We start from the raw sequence: 18,374 nt of genomic DNA on the forward strand, positions 1-18,374 counted from the left end.
AGAAGAAAAGAACAGGAGGAGGCGAGTCTTGTGCTGTGTTGTGCTGTCCAGTCCAGTGTAGTCAGTGTATTGTGCTGCATCAGTCCAGCCAGTCACAGTGTTGGTGTTCTCTGCTGCCATATATCCAGTATAGCTGTATAAAGTGGTGCTGTGTTGTGCTGTCCAGTCCAGTGTAGTCAGTGTATTGTGCTGCATCAGTCCAGCCAGTCACAGTGTTGGTGTTCTCTGGTGCCATATATCCAGTGTAGCTGTATAAAGTGGTGCTGTGTTGTGCAGACCAGTGGTAGTGTCCTGTCTCATCAGTCATTCCAGTGATGATATATGCTGCTGCTATATGTCCACTGCTGCAGTATAATAATTATAACAACAACCACAGGTATTTTACAGTATTGTTGTGTTGTTCTGCATTAGACCAGTGGTAGTGTCCTGTCTCGTCAGTCATTCCAGTCATTCCTGTGCCGCATACTGTCTCATATAATTCCCAAAAAATAATGGAGAACAAAAATTTTGAGGATAAAATAGGGAAAGATCAAGAAGAACCACTTCCTCCTAGTGCTGAAGCTGCTGCCACTAGCCATGACATAGACGATGAAATGCCATCAACGTTGTCTGCCAAGGACGATGCCCAATGTGATAGTAGAGGGCATGTAAAATTCAAAAAGCCAAAGCTCAGTAAAAAGAACCAAAAAAATAAATTTAAATTGTCTGAGGAGAAATGTAAACTTGCCAATATGCCATTTACGACACAGAGTGGCAAGGAATGGCTGAGGCCCTGGCCTATGTTCATGACTAGTGGTTCATCTTCACATGACGATGGAAGCCCTCATAACTGAGGCCTTGACACTTATGTTGGTGTTAGATGTGCGTCCGGTATCCGCCATTAGTGCAGTGAAATTTAGACAATTGATGGAGGTATTGTGTCCCCGGTAATAAATCCCATCTGGATTCCACTTCACTAGGCAGGCGATAGCGAGATTTTGCCATTTAATTCCAGTGATTTGGACGTATAATTACAGTGATTTTGCCAATTAATTTCAGTGATTTATAATTATTAATTACAGTGATCTTGCCATTTAATTCCAGTGATTTGGAAGTATAATTACAGTGATTTTGTCAATTAATTTCAGTGATCTATAATTATTAATTACAGTGATCTTACCAATTAATTCCAGTGATTTGGATGTATAATTCCAGTTGGAATTGTTTGTGTCGCTTGGCTTAGTCATACAGCTACCTCATTGCACCTCTTCGACATCTTTGCATGAGGTGCTGTTTGGGGCCTAGTTTTTGAAAAGTGCCATCCTGTGTGACACTGCCGTATGAGTCCAAGGGTACTGCTGTATTAGTCCTGGGGTACTGCCGTATAAGTCCACCAATTGCAGATTTTTTTTAAAGTGACTGGAGCGTGCTGGAGATGCTGTCAGTGGACCAAACAATTGCGGCCCACTCTCGACATTCAGCCATTGCGTGACACTACTAGATGGGCCAGGTGGTTATGTCGTGTAACCCTCTCCAACTCGTAGCTTCCTTTTATACAAGAGTTACTAATTATTGCCAATATCAGTGCCTCCACCCAAGTTAATTTTATCCGTTAGATATAATTGGGCTAACTTGGGAAAACCCTTAGGAAATGTTTCCAGTTACAATTACAAGGATATTAAATGTGCATTGAGCTGAATCCACCTACCCAATGGGATTCCAATATTTGTCTTCTGTGTCTTCCAGATCCTCGTCGGACTCTCTTTTCCAGGAATCCAGAATAAAGGTAAGTGTTATATTATAATAAATACCCTACCCCTTATTAGTGAATAACTATGTCACTTTTATTACAATCTAATAGTAAGCTATAAAGATTATGGTATATCGGTATAATCAATATTTTCCCTTTCTATATTTTATACAATTAAATTGCATGCATCACAAAAAATGTAAACCCCCTCTCGTTAAAGGGAAAGTACCAAGGTATTCGCTGCGCGTATCTTAAATAATAATAGTATAATAGTCTAGAATAAGATACCGTTGGTGCACTTGTTGGGGCCCATGAGATATGGATTTCTCAAATGTAGGTAGATTAGCTTAGGATCAGTAATCATTAAATCAGCTTCTTGGATTGACTGGATCCTGTAATACTTCTCTAGCCGGTAATGTTAATTTACTGTCTAATGTATCATGTCAATTGTTCCTTCCTCCTTTAATAGATCCCTGTTCTCATGTTTCTTTTCCAGATCGACTCACATCCCGGGGTATAAATATAGCAGGTAAGTCTTTGGGGTCGATAATACTGTCTACTTCCTGAATCTCCCTTCAATGGGCCCTGTTATTGTGCTTTTAGCTGGCCCCTTCAATGACTTGATCGGTAACACCTGAAGGCAATCATGCTATACTAGTCCAGAGGTGTACCGGGATTGCTGCTTCAGGTCAGGTAATATGGCCAGTTAACAGTTAACGGAAAGTAGCCTAGACTATTCCAGTATGTTTACCTACTGGTGTACTGGATTTATGTCTTTATGTAACGGGGATATGAATTCGGCTAACCAGTCTCAGGCCCTGTTTTCTAAATATGTAATGTAATGGGGCTCAATTCACTGGTACTCTATTTAGTCTAGTTGCGGAAGTCCGAGCTAATCTGCTGAACAGCGATACTTCAGTCTCTAGTCATAGATAACTCCTTCATCCACAACAGTTTTCCTACTTAAGCATCCACTGTAGGCGGGAGGTTTAGTCGGTCCTCTCGGATTGCGAATCTAGGCTGAAATGTCCTGAATGAATTCCTTCGCTATGGAAAAGACAGTATCGTTCCCATAAACACAGATTATCCTTCCATAATGGCCCCGATTACCCTTGTACCTTGAATTATTATGAGGGGAACTCAATGGATAAACTGGTCTCATCCCCAAACAGTATATTTTATACCCAGATTATATATTCGTTTTACCATAGAGGCTGAAGAATTTAAGAGGATAATTCCTCTTCTCTGGCTGGGTCGTCTGACTTACTCCCCCATCTGTATACCTCCTCAGTAGTACTGTCCCCTGTGTCCGTGGTTGTAAAGCTGACTTGCTGATTGCAATGGAAGTTCCACTGGGGATCACAGCGCCGCTCAGCTGTTACTGACCCAGGTGACTCTCTGTAAGCCTTTTATGTGGCTAGTGTACTCCCACTTCTGTCTGCTAAGCCTTCTCTGATCCACTGTCTCTCCCTCAATCGCGTCAGTCTGCCTCCTCCGGCTACCTTACTAAGTGGATGTGGGGACGAATACTATGGAGATAGCTTGGAGGAATAGCCCCTATCACTCACGGTTTCTGCTGCACTCCAAGAATGATCCGTCGATGCCAGAGAGTTAGGGGAGGCGTTACTTGTCACTAACTCCTCCTAATGGGCGATCCATGGGCGGTTTTGACCGCTCCAGTCTGGGTAAGTCACCGTGCTGCTGGCCGGAAACTCCTCCTGGACAGAGGCTCACACGATCACCGTTCTCGCCGGCTCAGGACACTCTCAGCCTCAGCGGTATTAATCAGCTCCTGCTCCCCCGGCTCTGAGGTATTTAGGTGAAGGCCCCCTCTCAGTGCTGTTTTGTCGGGGCGCCCTCCGGATTATCGGGGCATCAGAGCGGCTCCCTCCGGGTAAGCGGCACAGCTCTCTCCGGTTCCTCTCTCTGCACTTTTCGTACACCTCCGGCAGCCCTCTCAGCTTCCCGTCCTCTCCCTGCTTCTATCTGCGACACCAACCGTCCTCTTCTCTCTCCCCTCGCGCTCTCCCCTCTCCTTGCACGAGGTATTTCTCGAAGTCTCTCTCTAACCCCTCGTGCCCTGATATACATAGAAAAGTCCTGCAGTCCATATTATTTCCCTTAGTTTCAATACACCCTGTACTGCAACCTCCTTACACTATTAATATCAATACAGATATATATATATTATATTTTCATACTGACATATTTTACATAGTAAGTTACTGTATATCAATTAATCATGGGTACATGTATTTATTTTATATCTCATGTTCTCGGTCAATATTAGTATAGGGGCTACACTCTCCCCCTGGGGATTCCATTTTACCCTTATCATATTCAAATGGAAATTCCCATCCTGTAATTATCAGATCCACCGAGTACCTTATATTATATAACGCTACCCACGTTATATTTCATATCCGAAATAAGGCCATGACATTACTACATTAGGATGGATCGTCAGAGGTATCTCTGTGGGCATACCCAACCGGTCATAGGTAAGTATACGGGGTGGTTTTCTTATTCGCTGAGGTCTGGGTGAGTGGTCCCTTGGAATTATGATAGAGTCACCCCTACTATCGTATTCATCATTACCCAATCCTCTAATCGGACTAATATGATCCTCTTGGTCCCAATGACTCTCCCCCAATTTCACATTCAGATTGTCATCTATATATGTTACTTCCCCTTCTGGAGAAGTTTCGGGTAAATCAGGGTGACCCCCTGTGGATAACATTGAATTACCAGCATCTATATATGCCTTGTCTTGATAATATATCCCACTTCCAAATGTTTCATCCTCTGGACTACTATCCTCTTCTTCAGTGTAGGGAGTAGACAATGTTGGGGTTGTGTCAGGAATCGACTTACCAGGCTGGCATCCGTCCGCCGCTGCGGACTCCGTCCTGGCTCCCTGCGGTCACCTGTCACCTATGCCCCTGCCATGGGACATCATCAAGGGCCTGGGAACACTCCTGAGACAGCGGGCCTGTAGCGCGCCGCGTCCCTGCTAGGCCGCAGCGTGGGCGCCGCCATGACAGTCTGTAAACAGCCAGTATACTGCGGCCAATCCGGTGCTTGGCCGCACCCACTTTCCTTCACTCATCCAATCCCTGTGCACCATGGGGTACATAACAGACTGCAGGATCAGTCTGCAGGCATCCTGGACTTTGTGTCTCTCCAGCGACCCATGTGAAAGGATCTGTTCCTGTTCCTCCTGTGTTCCTGGTTCTCTGCTTAAGAACTTGTACTCCTGGTTACTCTGCACAGCTCCGTGGAACTTCAAGGCCCAGCAATACCTGCAACCTGCAAATAAGGCTTCACACTCATCACCACCTTGTGTGCTTCAGCCTGCAGTTGAAGACTGACTCCAGGTGTGTTTCATTCCTCCACCTGTGATACAGCTTGCTGCTGCCAGTGCCTCATCACCTGCACTGTGAAGTCAGACTCCTGCCTCTGCTCAGGTTTGCCATTCTACACCTTGCTGCCTAAGTTTCCTGTTTTAAAACCTGCACTGGTTTCCAAACCAGAACCATTTCACAAACACTTGTTCTTCTGTTTATATATTACCGGATATTATTTTCTCAAGTCATCTGTCATCCATTGCCATAGACTTTCAGTTATCATACTGAGTGATTGACTTTATTCATCTGTTATTATTGTTTCTGCTACCATTCTGTGTTATATCATCTGCCAAATAAAATACCATTGCGCTCATGCGCAGGAACGTTATCCAGCCTCCTCGTTTTCTCCCATCTACCTCCACTGACCCACTAGCGCCCCCTCCGGGGACACAGCCCAAACACAATCTGACAGTAAGTCCAGGATCGATGGACTCGGATGGTGGACGGAGTGTGGGGTCAGAGGCCTTGCAAAATCTGGTCTCCCGTCTGGATGGTCAAGAGGTTGCGCAGCAGCAGATGCTTCAATTCCTGCAAGGGATGTCCTCCCGATTAGATACACTACAGCAATCCCTGCCTAGTGTACTCTCTCCTACTGTTCCTGTTACTCCAGCACCTGCCAGTGCTGTGAGTTCTTCTATGCCGGCTGCATCAGCTCCAGTGTCACGTCTGCATCTGCCCGTGCCGAGCAAATATGATGGCAGTCCTAAGTTATGTCGCGGGTTTCTCAATCAATGTGAAATACAGTTTGAGTTATTGCCACATAATTTCCCCACGCCAAGATCCAAGGTTGCCTACATCATCTCCTTACTCTCTGGATCTGCTCTGAGTTGGGTGTCTCCTCTGTGGGAACGTGCTGACCCTCTGATTAACAACTACACAGACTTCGTGTCAACCTTCAGACGGATCTTTGACGAGCCTGGTCGTGCGACATCAGCTTCGGCAGACCTGATCCAACTTCGTCAAGGTACCCGAAGCATGGGACAATATGTCATCCAGTTCCAGACGTTGGCTGCAGAGGTTCAGTGGAACAACCAAGCTCTGGTAGCAGCTTTCTGGCACGGACTCTCGGATCGGATCAAGGATGAACTGGCGACCCGTGACATTCCTGTTCAACTGTCTGATTTGATCTCCCTGTGCATTAAGTTGGACTCTCGCATCCGCGAACGCAATAATGAACGCGCTCGGAGTGAGCCACGCAGATCAAGGTTCATACCTTCTGTACAGTTCCAGTCTCCCTCTTCTGACGAGCCTATGCAGATAAATAGGTCCCGCCTAACTCCTGAAGAGCGGGCAAGAAGAATACGTGAGAGACTCTGCCTATACTGTGCTGCTGCGGGCCATCAGATTAACTCCTGCACGGTGCGTTCGGGAAACGCCAGATCCTGACTTGTAAGGGAGGAGTCAAGTTAGGATCTTTCAGTCAAGCTCCTTCTCAACAAGACCTCATCCTACCAGTGATGCTAGAGACTCCAGTTGGGCTCCAGTCTGCGTCAGCATTAGTGGACTGCGGTGCTGCAGGAAACTTTATCACCCAAGCTGCGGTAAATAAATTTTGCCTATCTACCTGTGAACTTTCTTGTCCAGTTTACATTACTGCTGTGGATGGTAGTCGAATCTCCAAGGGGAACATTTCTCATCAAACTGTTCCAGTGGTTCTGGGAGTTGGATTTCTCCATTCTGAACTGATCAAGTTCCTGGTCATCCCTCAAGCCACCCAGGAGATTGTCTTGGGCATGCCCTGGCTCCAGCTACATAATCCACAGTTTGACTGGTCAACGTTGCAGCTTACCTCATGGGGTTCACATTGTCATCAATCCTGCTTAGCCCAAGTGTGTCCCATTAAGTCTACCGAAGTAAAGACACAGTCAAGTCTCCCAGCAGCTTATCAAGACTTCTCAGACGTCTTCTGTGAAAAGGCTGCTGATATCCTGCCGCCCCATAGGGAATGGGATTGTCCCATCGATCTCCTTCCTGGCAAGAAGCCACCTAGGGGGCGCACCTACCCGTTGTCTGTTCCTGAAACTGAGGCGATGAGTAATTACATCAGAGAGAATCTTCAGAAGGGATTCATCCGTCCGTCATCATCTCCCGCTGGTGCAGGTTTCTTCTTTGTTAAAAAGAAGGATGGAGGACTGCGTCCATGCATTGACTATCGGGGTCTCAATGACATTACTATCAAGAATAGTTATCCATTACCACTCATTACCGAATTATTTGACAGAGTTAAAGGAGCCCGCATCTTCACCAAGTTAGATCTCCGCGGTGCCTATAATCTCATCAGAATCCGGAGTGGTGACGAGTGGAAGACAGCTTTCAACACTCGAGATGGCCATTATGAATACCTGGTAATGCCATTTGGGTTGAGTAATGCTCCAGCAGTGTTCCAACACTTTGTGAACGAAATCTTTCGTGATGTCCTGTATAAGTACCTCGTTGTTTACTTAGATGATATCCTTATCTTCTCCCAAGACCTTCCATCTCATCGTCTACAAGTTTGTGAAGTTCTCCGACGTCTTCGTGAGAACCGGCTCTACGGGAAACTATCTAAATGCACCTTTGAAGTTCCCTCTATACCCTTCCTGGGTTATATAATTTCCGGATCGGATCTTCAGATGGACCCGACAAAATTGGAAGCTATTGCCAATTGGTCCATTCCAAACTCTCTCAAGTCTATCCAGCGATTCCTGGGTTTCGCCAACTACTATAGAAAATTTATTCGAGGATTCTCCACTCTCATCGCTCCTATTACCAACCTGACTCGGAAAGGGGCAGACCATTCCAACTGGTCAGAAGAAGCCTTGGCAGCCTTCCAGAAGATCAAGCTAGCCTTTATGTCTGCTCCAGTGCTGTCTCAGCCAGATGTCAACAGACCATTCGAGTTGGAGGTAGATGCCTCTACAGTTGGGGTTGGAGCTGTTCTCTCCCAGAAGGGATCCGATGGGAAAGTCCACCCTTGTGGATTTTATTCTCGAAAGTTTCTTCCTGCAGAAGCTAACTACTCCGTGGGGGATCAAGAACTACTGGCGATCAAGCTGGCTCTCGAGGAATGGAGATATCTCCTAGAAGGGGCCAAACATCCGTTTAATATCTACACGGATCATAAAAACCTGCTATATTTAAAGGCAGCTCAGTGCCTTAACCCTCGCCAGTCCAGGTGGGCTATGTTTTTCTCACGTTTTAATTTCAAGCTTCATTTCCGCCCAGGTTCGCAGAATGTGAAAGCCGACGCGTTATCCCGATCCATGGAATCTGAAGAAGGAACATCTGACTCAGTGCCACATTCCATCCTGAGTCCCGTGGTTTTCGCTGCATCTCAAGTCTCCCCAGCTCCTCCTCCTGGTAAGACTTTTGTTTCCCCAGATCTCCGTCCCAAGTTGCTATCTTGGGCCCATCAATCCAAGTTCACTGGTCATCCTGGGGTCCTGAAGACCTTCAAGTTCCTTTCTGCTACATATTGGTGGCCAAAGATGAAAATGGACATCCAGGATTTCGTGGCATCCTGTCCTAAATGTGTGCAGCACAAGACTCCTCGTCAGTCTCCAGCAGGTCAGTTACAACCACTGTCTATCCCTAGTCGTCCCTGGTCACACCTGTCCATGGATTTTATCACCGACCTTCCTCCTTCTCAAGGACATAATACCATTTGGGTTGTAGTGGACAGATTCACCAAGATGGCTCATTTTGTTCCTCTCCAGGGTCTCCCTTCTGCCCCAAAACTTGCCCAAATCTTCCTACGGGAGATTTTCCGCTTACATGGTTTACCCTCTGAAATAATATCTGACCGGGGGGTACAGTTTGTAGCGAGGTTTTGGAGGGCCCTCTGTTCTGCCATGCAGGTCAAACTGAAGTTTTCATCTTCATACCATCCTCAGACGAATGGGCAGACAGAGAGGGTCAATCAAGAACTTGAGACTTTTTTAAGATTATATGTTTCATCTTCCCAGGATGACTGGTTCGATCTGCTCCCATGGGCCGAGTTTGCCCACAACTTTCGATACCATACTGCCACTGAAACGACACCATTCTTTGCAGTATATGGGCAACATCCCCGTGTACCTGACTTCCAAGAACTCCCTCATATGGATGTTCCTGCTGCCACTACTGCTCTGACTCAGTTTTCATCTATTTGGAGAAAAATTCACGTTTCCCTCAAAAAGGCCTCCAGTCGGTACAAGGTCTTTGCCGACCGCAAGAGACGTGCGGTTCCCCATTTGAAACCTGGGGACAAGGTTTGGCTATCAACCCGTAACCTCCGTCTCAGGGTCCCATCCATGAAGTTTGCACCACGCTTCATTGGTCCTTACCCTGTCGAAAGAGTCATCAACCCAGTGGCCTATAAATTAAAGTTACCATCTTCCCTTCGTATACCTAACGCTTTTCATATTTCTCTCCTCAGACCTCTAGTCCTAAACCGCTTTCAGAATACTCTTCCAGTAGGTCCCAAGGTTCGAACTCAGCGGGGCGTGGAATTCGAGATCAACAAAATTCTGGACTCCCGTTGTCGGTATGGACGTCTCCAGTACCTGGTCGATTGGTCCGGTTATGGCCCAGAGGAGAGAAGTTGGGTGAATTCGTCCGATGTCCATGCTCCTAGGTTGGTCCGTGTCTTCCACAGCACTCATCCCTCCAAACCACGTGGGTGTTCGGTGTCCACCCCTAAAGGAGGGGGTACTGTCAGGAATCGACTTACCAGGCTGGCATCCGTCCGCCGCTGCGGACTCCGTCCTGGCTCCCTGCGGTCACCTGTCACCTATGCCCCTGCCATGGGACATCATCAAGGGCCTGGGAACACTCCTGAGACAGCGGGCCTGTAGCGCGCCGCGTCCCTGCTAGGCCGCAGCGTGGGCGCCGCCATGACAGTCTGTAAACAGCCAGTATACTGCGGCCAATCCGGTGCTTGGCCGCACCCACTTTCCTTCACTCATCCAATCCCTGTGCACCATGGGGTACATAACAGACTGCAGGATCAGTCTGCAGGCATCCTGGACTTTGTGTCTCTCCAGCGACCCATGTGAAAGGATCTGTTCCTGTTCCTCCTGTGTTCCTGGTTCTCTGCTTAAGAACTTGTACTCCTGGTTACTCTGCACAGCTCCGTGGAACTTCAAGGCCCAGCAATACCTGCAACCTGCAAATAAGGCTTCACACTCATCACCACCTTGTGTGCTTCAGCCTGCAGTTGAAGACTGACTCCAGGTGTGTTTCATTCCTCCACCTGTGATACAGCTTGCTGCTGCCAGTGCCTCATCACCTGCACTGTGAAGTCAGACTCCTGCCTCTGCTCAGGTTTGCCATTCTACACCTTGCTGCCTAAGTTTCCTGTTTTAAAACCTGCACTGGTTTCCAAACCAGAACCATTTCACAAACACTTGTTCTTCTGTTTATATATTACCGGATATTATTTTCTCAAGTCATCTGTCATCCATTGCCATAGACTTTCAGTTATCATACTGAGTGATTGACTTTATTCATCTGTTATTATTGTTTCTGCTACCATTCTGTGTTATATCATCTGCCAAATAAAATACCATTGCGCTCATGCGCAGGAACGTTATCCAGCCTCCTCGTTTTCTCCCATCTACCTCCACTGACCCACTAGCGCCCCCTCCGGGGACACAGCCCAAACACAATCTGACAGGTTGCAGGTGAGGCTTTGTATTTCCCAGGAGGAGATCCCATATTTGACTCCTCCCATCTAATGTTTTGGGCAATAGGTAATATATGTTGCCGGTGATAAGTTACTACAGCTCCGTCTCCCTTCTCTGGTCTGAGCTGATATACGGGTATATTAGGTAGTTGCTTCACTACTATATATGGATCGGTTTTCCATCTATTCTTAAGCTTCAGTCTTCTGGGGACTCCTAGCAATTCTATCAATACCCTGTCTCCGGGCTGCAAGCAATGTTCTACTACTTTATGATCATGGTGTATCTTATTTTTCTTTCCCATTTTATCTGCATTATTTCGAGCCAGGTTATAAGCTTCTTGTAATTGTTGCTTTAATTGTCTCAGATAATGTGAATGGGAACCCCAAGTAGGAGGGTTTATTTGCGTAGGTAAACACACATCTATAGGTAACCTTGCTTCTCTACCAAACATAAGTAGGTACGGACTATACCCAGTCGCCTCATTACGTGTACAATTATAGGCATGAACTAGATAAGTAATGTGTTGCTTCCATAACCTCTTTTGTTTATCATTCAGAGTTCCCAACATACTTAATAACGTCCGGTTGAATCTTTCGGGTTGCGGATCCCCCTGCGGATGGTACGGTGTAGTTCGGGATTTTCTTATACCGCAACAGTAGCACAATTCTTTAATTAAGTTGCTTTCAAACTCCCTTCCTTGGTCAGAATGAATTCTGGCAGGCAGGCCATAATGTACGAAAAATTTATCCCATAGGGTACGAGCCACCGTCACTGCCCTTTGATTTACCGTAACATAGGCTTGTGCGTACCGGGTAAAGTGGTCAGTGACAACTAATACATGACTTTCGCATCCATCAGGGCCTTCTAGGGATAAAAAATCTATACACACTAAATCGAAGGGCCCTGCGCTCTTTAAGTTGATAAGAGGTGCTGCATGGCCAGGTACCGTTTTCCTTAGTATACAGTTTCCACAGGATGTACAGAACTGTTCAACATCCCTCTTCATAAATGGCCAAAAAAATCTCTCCGCTATCAATCCCAGTGTCTTTTCTTGTCCTACATGACCATGATGATCATGTAACTCAACTAATACCATAGATTTATATTTAACAGGTAATACTACCTGTAATCGAGTAGTGCCGGCTATGTTTCGAGTTGTCCTATAAATCACACCTTTTCTTATCTTTAGTCGTTTGATCTGTCGCCACAACACTTTAGTTTCCCTAGTCATTCCGGAATAGGAGATCAACTGCTTTGAGTCTTCTAAGTACTTATATATAGGACCAATATGAGTATCCTCCCTTTGTTCTTGAGCTAATTGGTCCCGCAACACCATCTCCAATCCTTCCATGGCTAAATGGCTCACTCTATGATATTGAGAAGGTATGGCCTGTGCCGAAGCTCCGGTGTTAACAATCCCCACTACAGGAGCAATGGGATTGACTCTAACCCATTGACATAGTCCTCTTACTTCAGCAGCTGGTACCTCGAGCCATTCTTCCATGTTTGAGGACACTTCATCATGAGCAATCCTAGACAATGAATCCGCATCCTGATTGTTTACACCAGGTCGATACTTGATGGTAAATTGGTAGTTAGACAAAGCCGCTAACCATCGATGACCCGTAGCATCTAGTTTGGCAGTTGACTTAATGTAGGTTAATGGATTATTATCAGTATGTACGGTGAACGAGGCTCCGTATAAATAGTCGTGAAATTTTTCACTAATGGCCCACTTCAATGCCAAAAATTCTAATTTGTGAGCGGAATAATTCCTTTCACTTCCCGATAAACCCCTGCTCACGTACGCAATTGGTCTGAGTTGATCCTCCCTACATTGGTACAATACTCCTCCCAGGCCCTCTAAGGAGGCATCGATATGTACCTCATATGGAAGCTCCGGATCAGCATAAGCTAGCACAGGCGACTGCGATAGTTGTTCTTTGAGATTATTGAAAGCGGCTTCACAATCCTCATTCCACCTATCCCCAAAGGGTTCTTTTGGACAAAAGTATTCCCTTTTCTTTTTATAATCAATCCTTTCTTTAGTAGCAGTTGGGGGATATCCTTTGGTTAGATTCGTCAATGGTCGGGCTAGTTTAGAATATTTAGGTACAAATTTCCTATAATAGCCACAAAACCCTAAAAAGGATCGCAATTCTTTAAGAGTGTTGGATCGTGGCCAATTCTTAACGGTGGCTACCTTATCCGGATCGGTGGATATCCCCTGTCTACTAACAATATGCCCCAGATACTTCACCATGGACCGGCATAGCTGACATTTTTCAATAGATAGTTTCAACCCTCGCCGTTGAAGTCGGTCCAACACTTTCAATAGCCTCTCATTGTGTTCTTCCAAGGTTTTACCAAAGACTATTATGTCATCTAAATAAACTAGGACCTCGCGGTAGCACATGTCGCCCACCGTTTTTTCCATTGTCCTCTGGAAAGTGGCGGGCGCTCCTGTTATACCCTGGGGCATTTTTAAGAATTCGAAAAATCCAATGGGACATATGAAAGCAGTCTTGGCTCTATCACTGGCGCACATTGGGATTTGATAATACCCACAACGTAAATCTAGTACGGAAAACCATTGACTTCCTTGTAAGCAGTCCAGGGCTTCTTCAATCTTTGGGACAGTGTATTGGTCTGGTATAGTACGTTGATTTAAGGTCCTATAATCGATGCACAGCCGGATCTCTCCACTCTTCTTTCTTGCAACCACAATAGGGGAGGCATATTGACTTTCTGAATCAGCAATCACTTGATTCTCTAAAAGATTTCGCAAATGAGTCCGGACGTCTTCAAAATCAGCGGGGGCCAATCGACGAGATCGCTCCCTGAAGGGGGTCTCATCAGACAGTTTAATCCGATGTTCTACATCCTTTGCAGTCCCTAGATCCCACTCACTTTGTGAAAATACTGTATTTCTCTGCTGTAATTGTTCTAATAGTATCGATCGGTGGTGGGGATCTATGTCACTCCCTTGGAAACAGGACTCCAGTTTTCCCACTAAGGACTCTGAAAGGTTAATAGCCACCTTTTTGCAAGGGATCACATCTCCTTCCGATCGACTCTTCTCGACTACCCAACTTTTCATTGTTTGCTTATCACACCACTTAATGAGGCTTTTAAACATGTTGGTATTGGTCCCTACAATCACAGGTAACTCCCCGTTGTCACCAGGGGAATCTGGACAAACCAATGCTACAAATGGGACTGTTTCATTAGGGGATATCAGCCCAGGCTCGAAGGTGATTTGGGTGATGATATAGCCCAAATACGGGTACTTTTGCTCGCTCAATCCCTATATGGTGAGCCCACTCAGCGGGTGTATGGGTACATCTCTCAGGTAATTCTGGTACCAAGATTCAAAAACAATGGAAATTTGGGAGCCACTATCTAACAGAACATTACAGACATGTCCATTAATCATAGCCTTGGTCCTAGGTGCATTGCCCATCAGAGTCTCCGGAATCTCCGAGGACCACTGAGCACTCCCCATGGCATGAACGATAATCACTGGGGAGCCTGTGAGGGGTTCACAGCACTCCCGTTGGAGTTTTCCAACGGTACATTTATCCTCTGAGAGTTGCTGTTACTTCCATTCCTCCAGGTGCCGTTTCCGGTCATCGGGCATTCGAATGACCGGTGGCCAGCTTGTCCACAGCTATAGCAAATTATGGGACGGCGGTTCTCTCTTCTGGCCCTCCCTCCCCGATCCAATCCCTGTATAGGCACCGGATTATAGGTATTAACAGTCTGAAGGGCTATTAACTGTTCCAGTTTCTTATTCTGTTCTTCCATGAGCTTCAACAACCTTTCATCCATGGAGGGGGATTCCTTAGCTGGTATCACGACTTTTACCTTCTTGATGGATTTTTCCCTATTCTCAATTTGTACCTCCTCTAATTTCACTTCTCTAACTAGTTCGTTCAACGTAGGGGCCCGGGCAGCCGACATGGTGCACCTTAATCTTTGTGCTACCGGATTGTTAGTCAACGCTCCTTTTAGTACTTGTGTCAATCTTCGACTATCCACAGTATCTTTATCGATGCCCCCTTTGTCCACTATTTTATAAATAAGTCTATCTACCCGGTACACATAGTGCGTCAAGGTTTCTCCCATATCTTGATAAGTATGGTTCAGTTGAGCTAACAAATCCCCTACATCTTCCATGGTGCCAAAAGAAAAGTCCAATGCCTCCAGATAGTCTTTCAAAGTGGCGGTTGGGTTGCTTCGTCGGGTAGCTTGGATTACTCCCATAGCTGGCCCCCGCAGACTTTCCACCACCCTCTGGCGTTTGACATGGTCAGGGCATTGCCATTCTTCTGAATGTTGGGTGGCCGCCTCCCTCCACAATTCGTAAGTCTCCTCTCCCGCTGGAATAGGGGTGATTCCGGAAAATATCCTAAGGCGTCGATATCCCCCTTCGAAGTGCCATCTTTCTAAATGACTAACCATTTTGCCCACTACCGTCTCCACTTGACTCTCAGGTGCATCTTCCCGTTGATGGGGTACCTCAGTATCAGCCACTGGTGGAATGACGGTGTCCCCAGTAACTAATAGATTGGGCTCCCCAGTACCGAAGTCTTCACACGGGATATCTGTGCCGGTCCCGCTGCTTTGCCCTTCCGGCCATACCACATGTACTTTCCACCCAGGTACTCCTTCCACTACCACCATACTGGGAAGCAACACTGGGTCTAGCAAGTTCTTATTGTTAATGAACACAGCAGTGATATTACCATTTAACCCTTTCCATTTATCCACAATACATGGATCGCTGACTCCATACAGAAACTTGACTGAATTAAGAATACTATCCTCACTTGCATCAGTCAAATTTCCAGTTAATCCAAAGCTGCTTTCCACATTTATCTCCTTTTCTCTACACCAACGGAAGATATCTTCTTTTCTTGCTACTGCCATCCTACCTATCACTAAACAAGAGACTTAGTCTTCAGGATCTCAGCAGTGCCTCCAAATGTAACCCTCTCCAACTCGTAACTTCCTTTTATACAAGAGTTACTAATTATTGCCAAAATCAGTGCCTCCACCCAAGTTAATTTTATCCGTTAGATATAATTGGGCTAACTTGGGAAAACCCTTAGGAAATGTTTCCAGTTACAATTACAAGGATATTAAATGTGCATTGAGCTGAATCCACCTACCCAATGGGATTCCAATATTTGTCTTCTGTGTCTTCAAGATCCTCGTCGGACTCTCTTTTCCAGGAATCCAGAATAAAGGTAAGTGTTATATTATAATAAATACCCTACCCCTTATCAGTGAATAACTATGTCACTTTTATTACAATCTAATAGTAAGCTATAAAGATTATGGTATATCGGTATAATCAATATTTTCCCTTTCTATATTTTATACAATTAAATTGCATGCATCACAAAAAATGTAAACCCCCTCTCGTTAAAGGGAAAGTACCAAGGTATTCGCTGCGCGTATCTTAAATAATAATAGTATAGTAGTCTAGAATAAGATACCGTTGGTGCACTTGTTGGGGCCCATGAGATATGGATTTCTCAAATGTAGGTAGATTAGCTTAGGATCAGTAATCATTAAATCAGCTTCTTGGATTGACTGGATCCTGTAATACTTCTCTAGCCGGTAATGTTAATTTACTGTCTAATGTATCATGTCAATTGTTCCTTCCTCCTTTAATAGATCCCTGTTCTCATGTTTCTTTTCCAGATCGACTCACATCCCGGGGTATAAATACAGCAGGTAAGTCTTTGGGGTCGATAATACTGTCTACTTCCTGAATCTCCCTTCAATGGGCCCTGTTATTGTGCTTTTAGCTGGCCCCTTCAATGACTTGATCGGTAACACCTGAAGGCAATCATGCTATACTAGTCCAGAGGTGTACTGGGATTGCTGCTTCAGGTCAGGTAATATGGCCAGTTAACAGTTAACGGAAAGTAGCCTAGACTATTCCAGTATGTTTACCTACTGGTGTACTGGATTTATGTCTTTATGTAACGGGGATATGAATTCGGCTAACCAGTCTCAGGCCCTGTTTTCTAAATATGTAATGTAATGGGGCTCAATTCACTGGTACTCTATTTAGTCTAGTTGCGGAAGTCCGAGCTAATCTGCTGAACAGCGATACTTCAGTCTCTAGTCATAGATAACTCCTTCATCCACAACAGTTTTCCTACTTAAGCATCCACTGTAGGCGGGAGGTTTAGTCGGTCCTCTCGGATTGCGAATCTAGGCTGAAATGTCCTGAATGAATTCCTTCCCTATGGAAAAGACAGTATCGTTCCCATAAACACAGATTATCCTTCCATAATGGCCCCGATTACCCTTGTACCTTGAATTATTATGAGGGGGAACTCAATGGATAAACTGGTCTCATCCCCAAACAGTATATTTTATACCCAGATTATATATTCGTTTTACCATAGAGGCTGAAGAATTTAAGAGGATAATTCCTCTTCTCTGGCTGGGTCGTCTGACTTACTCCCCCATCTGTATACCTCCTCAGTAGTACTGTCCCCTGTGTCCGTGGTTGTAAAGCTGACTTGCTGATTGCAATGGAAGTTCCACTGGGGATCACAGCGCCGCTCAGCTGTTACTGACCCAGGTGACTCTCTGTAAGCCTTTTATGTGGCTAGTGTACTCCCACTTCTGTCTGCTAAGCCTTCTCTGATCCACTGTCTCTCCCTCAATCGCGTCAGTCTGCCTCCTCCGGCTACCTTACTAAGTGGATGTGGGGACGAATACTATGGAGATAGCTTGGAGGAATAGCCCCTATCACTCACGGTTTCTGCTGCACTCCAAGAATGATCCGTCGATGCCAGAGAGTTAGGGGAGGCGTTACTTGTCACTAACTCCTCCTAATGGGCGATCCATGGGCGGTTTTGACCGCTCCAGTCTGGGTAAGTCACCGTGCTGCTGGCCGGAAACTCCTCCTGGACAGAGGCTCACACGATCACCGTTCTCGCCGGCTCAGGACACTCTCAGCCTCAGCGGTATTAATCAGCTCCTGCTCCCCCGGCTCTGAGGTATTTAGGTGAAGGCCCCCTCTCAGTGCTGTTTTGTCGGGGCGCCCTCCGGATTATCGGGGCATCAGAGCGGCTCCCTCCGGGTAAGCGGCACAGCTCTCTCCGGTTCCTCTCTCTGCACTTTTCGTACACCTCCGGCAGCCCTCTCAGCTTCCCGTCCTCTCCCTGCTTCTATCTGCGACACCAACCGTCCTCTTCTCTCTCCCCTCGCGCTCTCCCCTCTCCTTGCACGAGGTATTTCTCGAAGTCTCTCTCTAACCCCTCGTGCCCTGATATACATAGAAAAGTCCTGCAGTCCATATTATTTCCCTTAGTTTCAATACACCCTGTACTCCAACCTCCTTACACTATTAATATCAATACAGATATATATATATATTATATTTTCATACTGACATATTTTACATAGTAAGTTACTGTATATCAATTAATCATGGGTACATGTATTTATTTTATATCTCATGTTCTCGGTCAATATTAGTATAGGGGCTACAGTCGCTTAGCTTAGGCCTACAGCAACCTCGGTGCACCTTTTTTTTCTTCTTTGCATCATGTGCTGTTAGGG

General features: G+C 45.8%; 1 protein-coding gene across 1 annotated transcript; it reads right to left on the bottom strand.

Annotated features, from left to right (window-relative positions):
- Nucleotides 1-14,300: 14,300 nt before the first annotated feature.
- On the bottom strand, nt 14,301-15,713 carry LOC134940616 (paraneoplastic antigen Ma2 homolog). The gene has a single exon (XM_063932139.1). The coding sequence runs from the start codon at nt 15,711-15,713 to the stop codon at nt 14,301-14,303; it is 1,413 nt and encodes a 470-aa protein (XP_063788209.1).
- Nucleotides 15,714-18,374: the final 2,661 nt, after the last annotated feature.

The sequence above is a fragment of the Pseudophryne corroboree genome, chromosome 1 (assembly GCF_028390025.1).
Source record: "Pseudophryne corroboree isolate aPseCor3 chromosome 1, aPseCor3.hap2, whole genome shotgun sequence".
NCBI lineage: Eukaryota > Metazoa > Chordata > Amphibia > Anura > Myobatrachidae > Pseudophryne > Pseudophryne corroboree.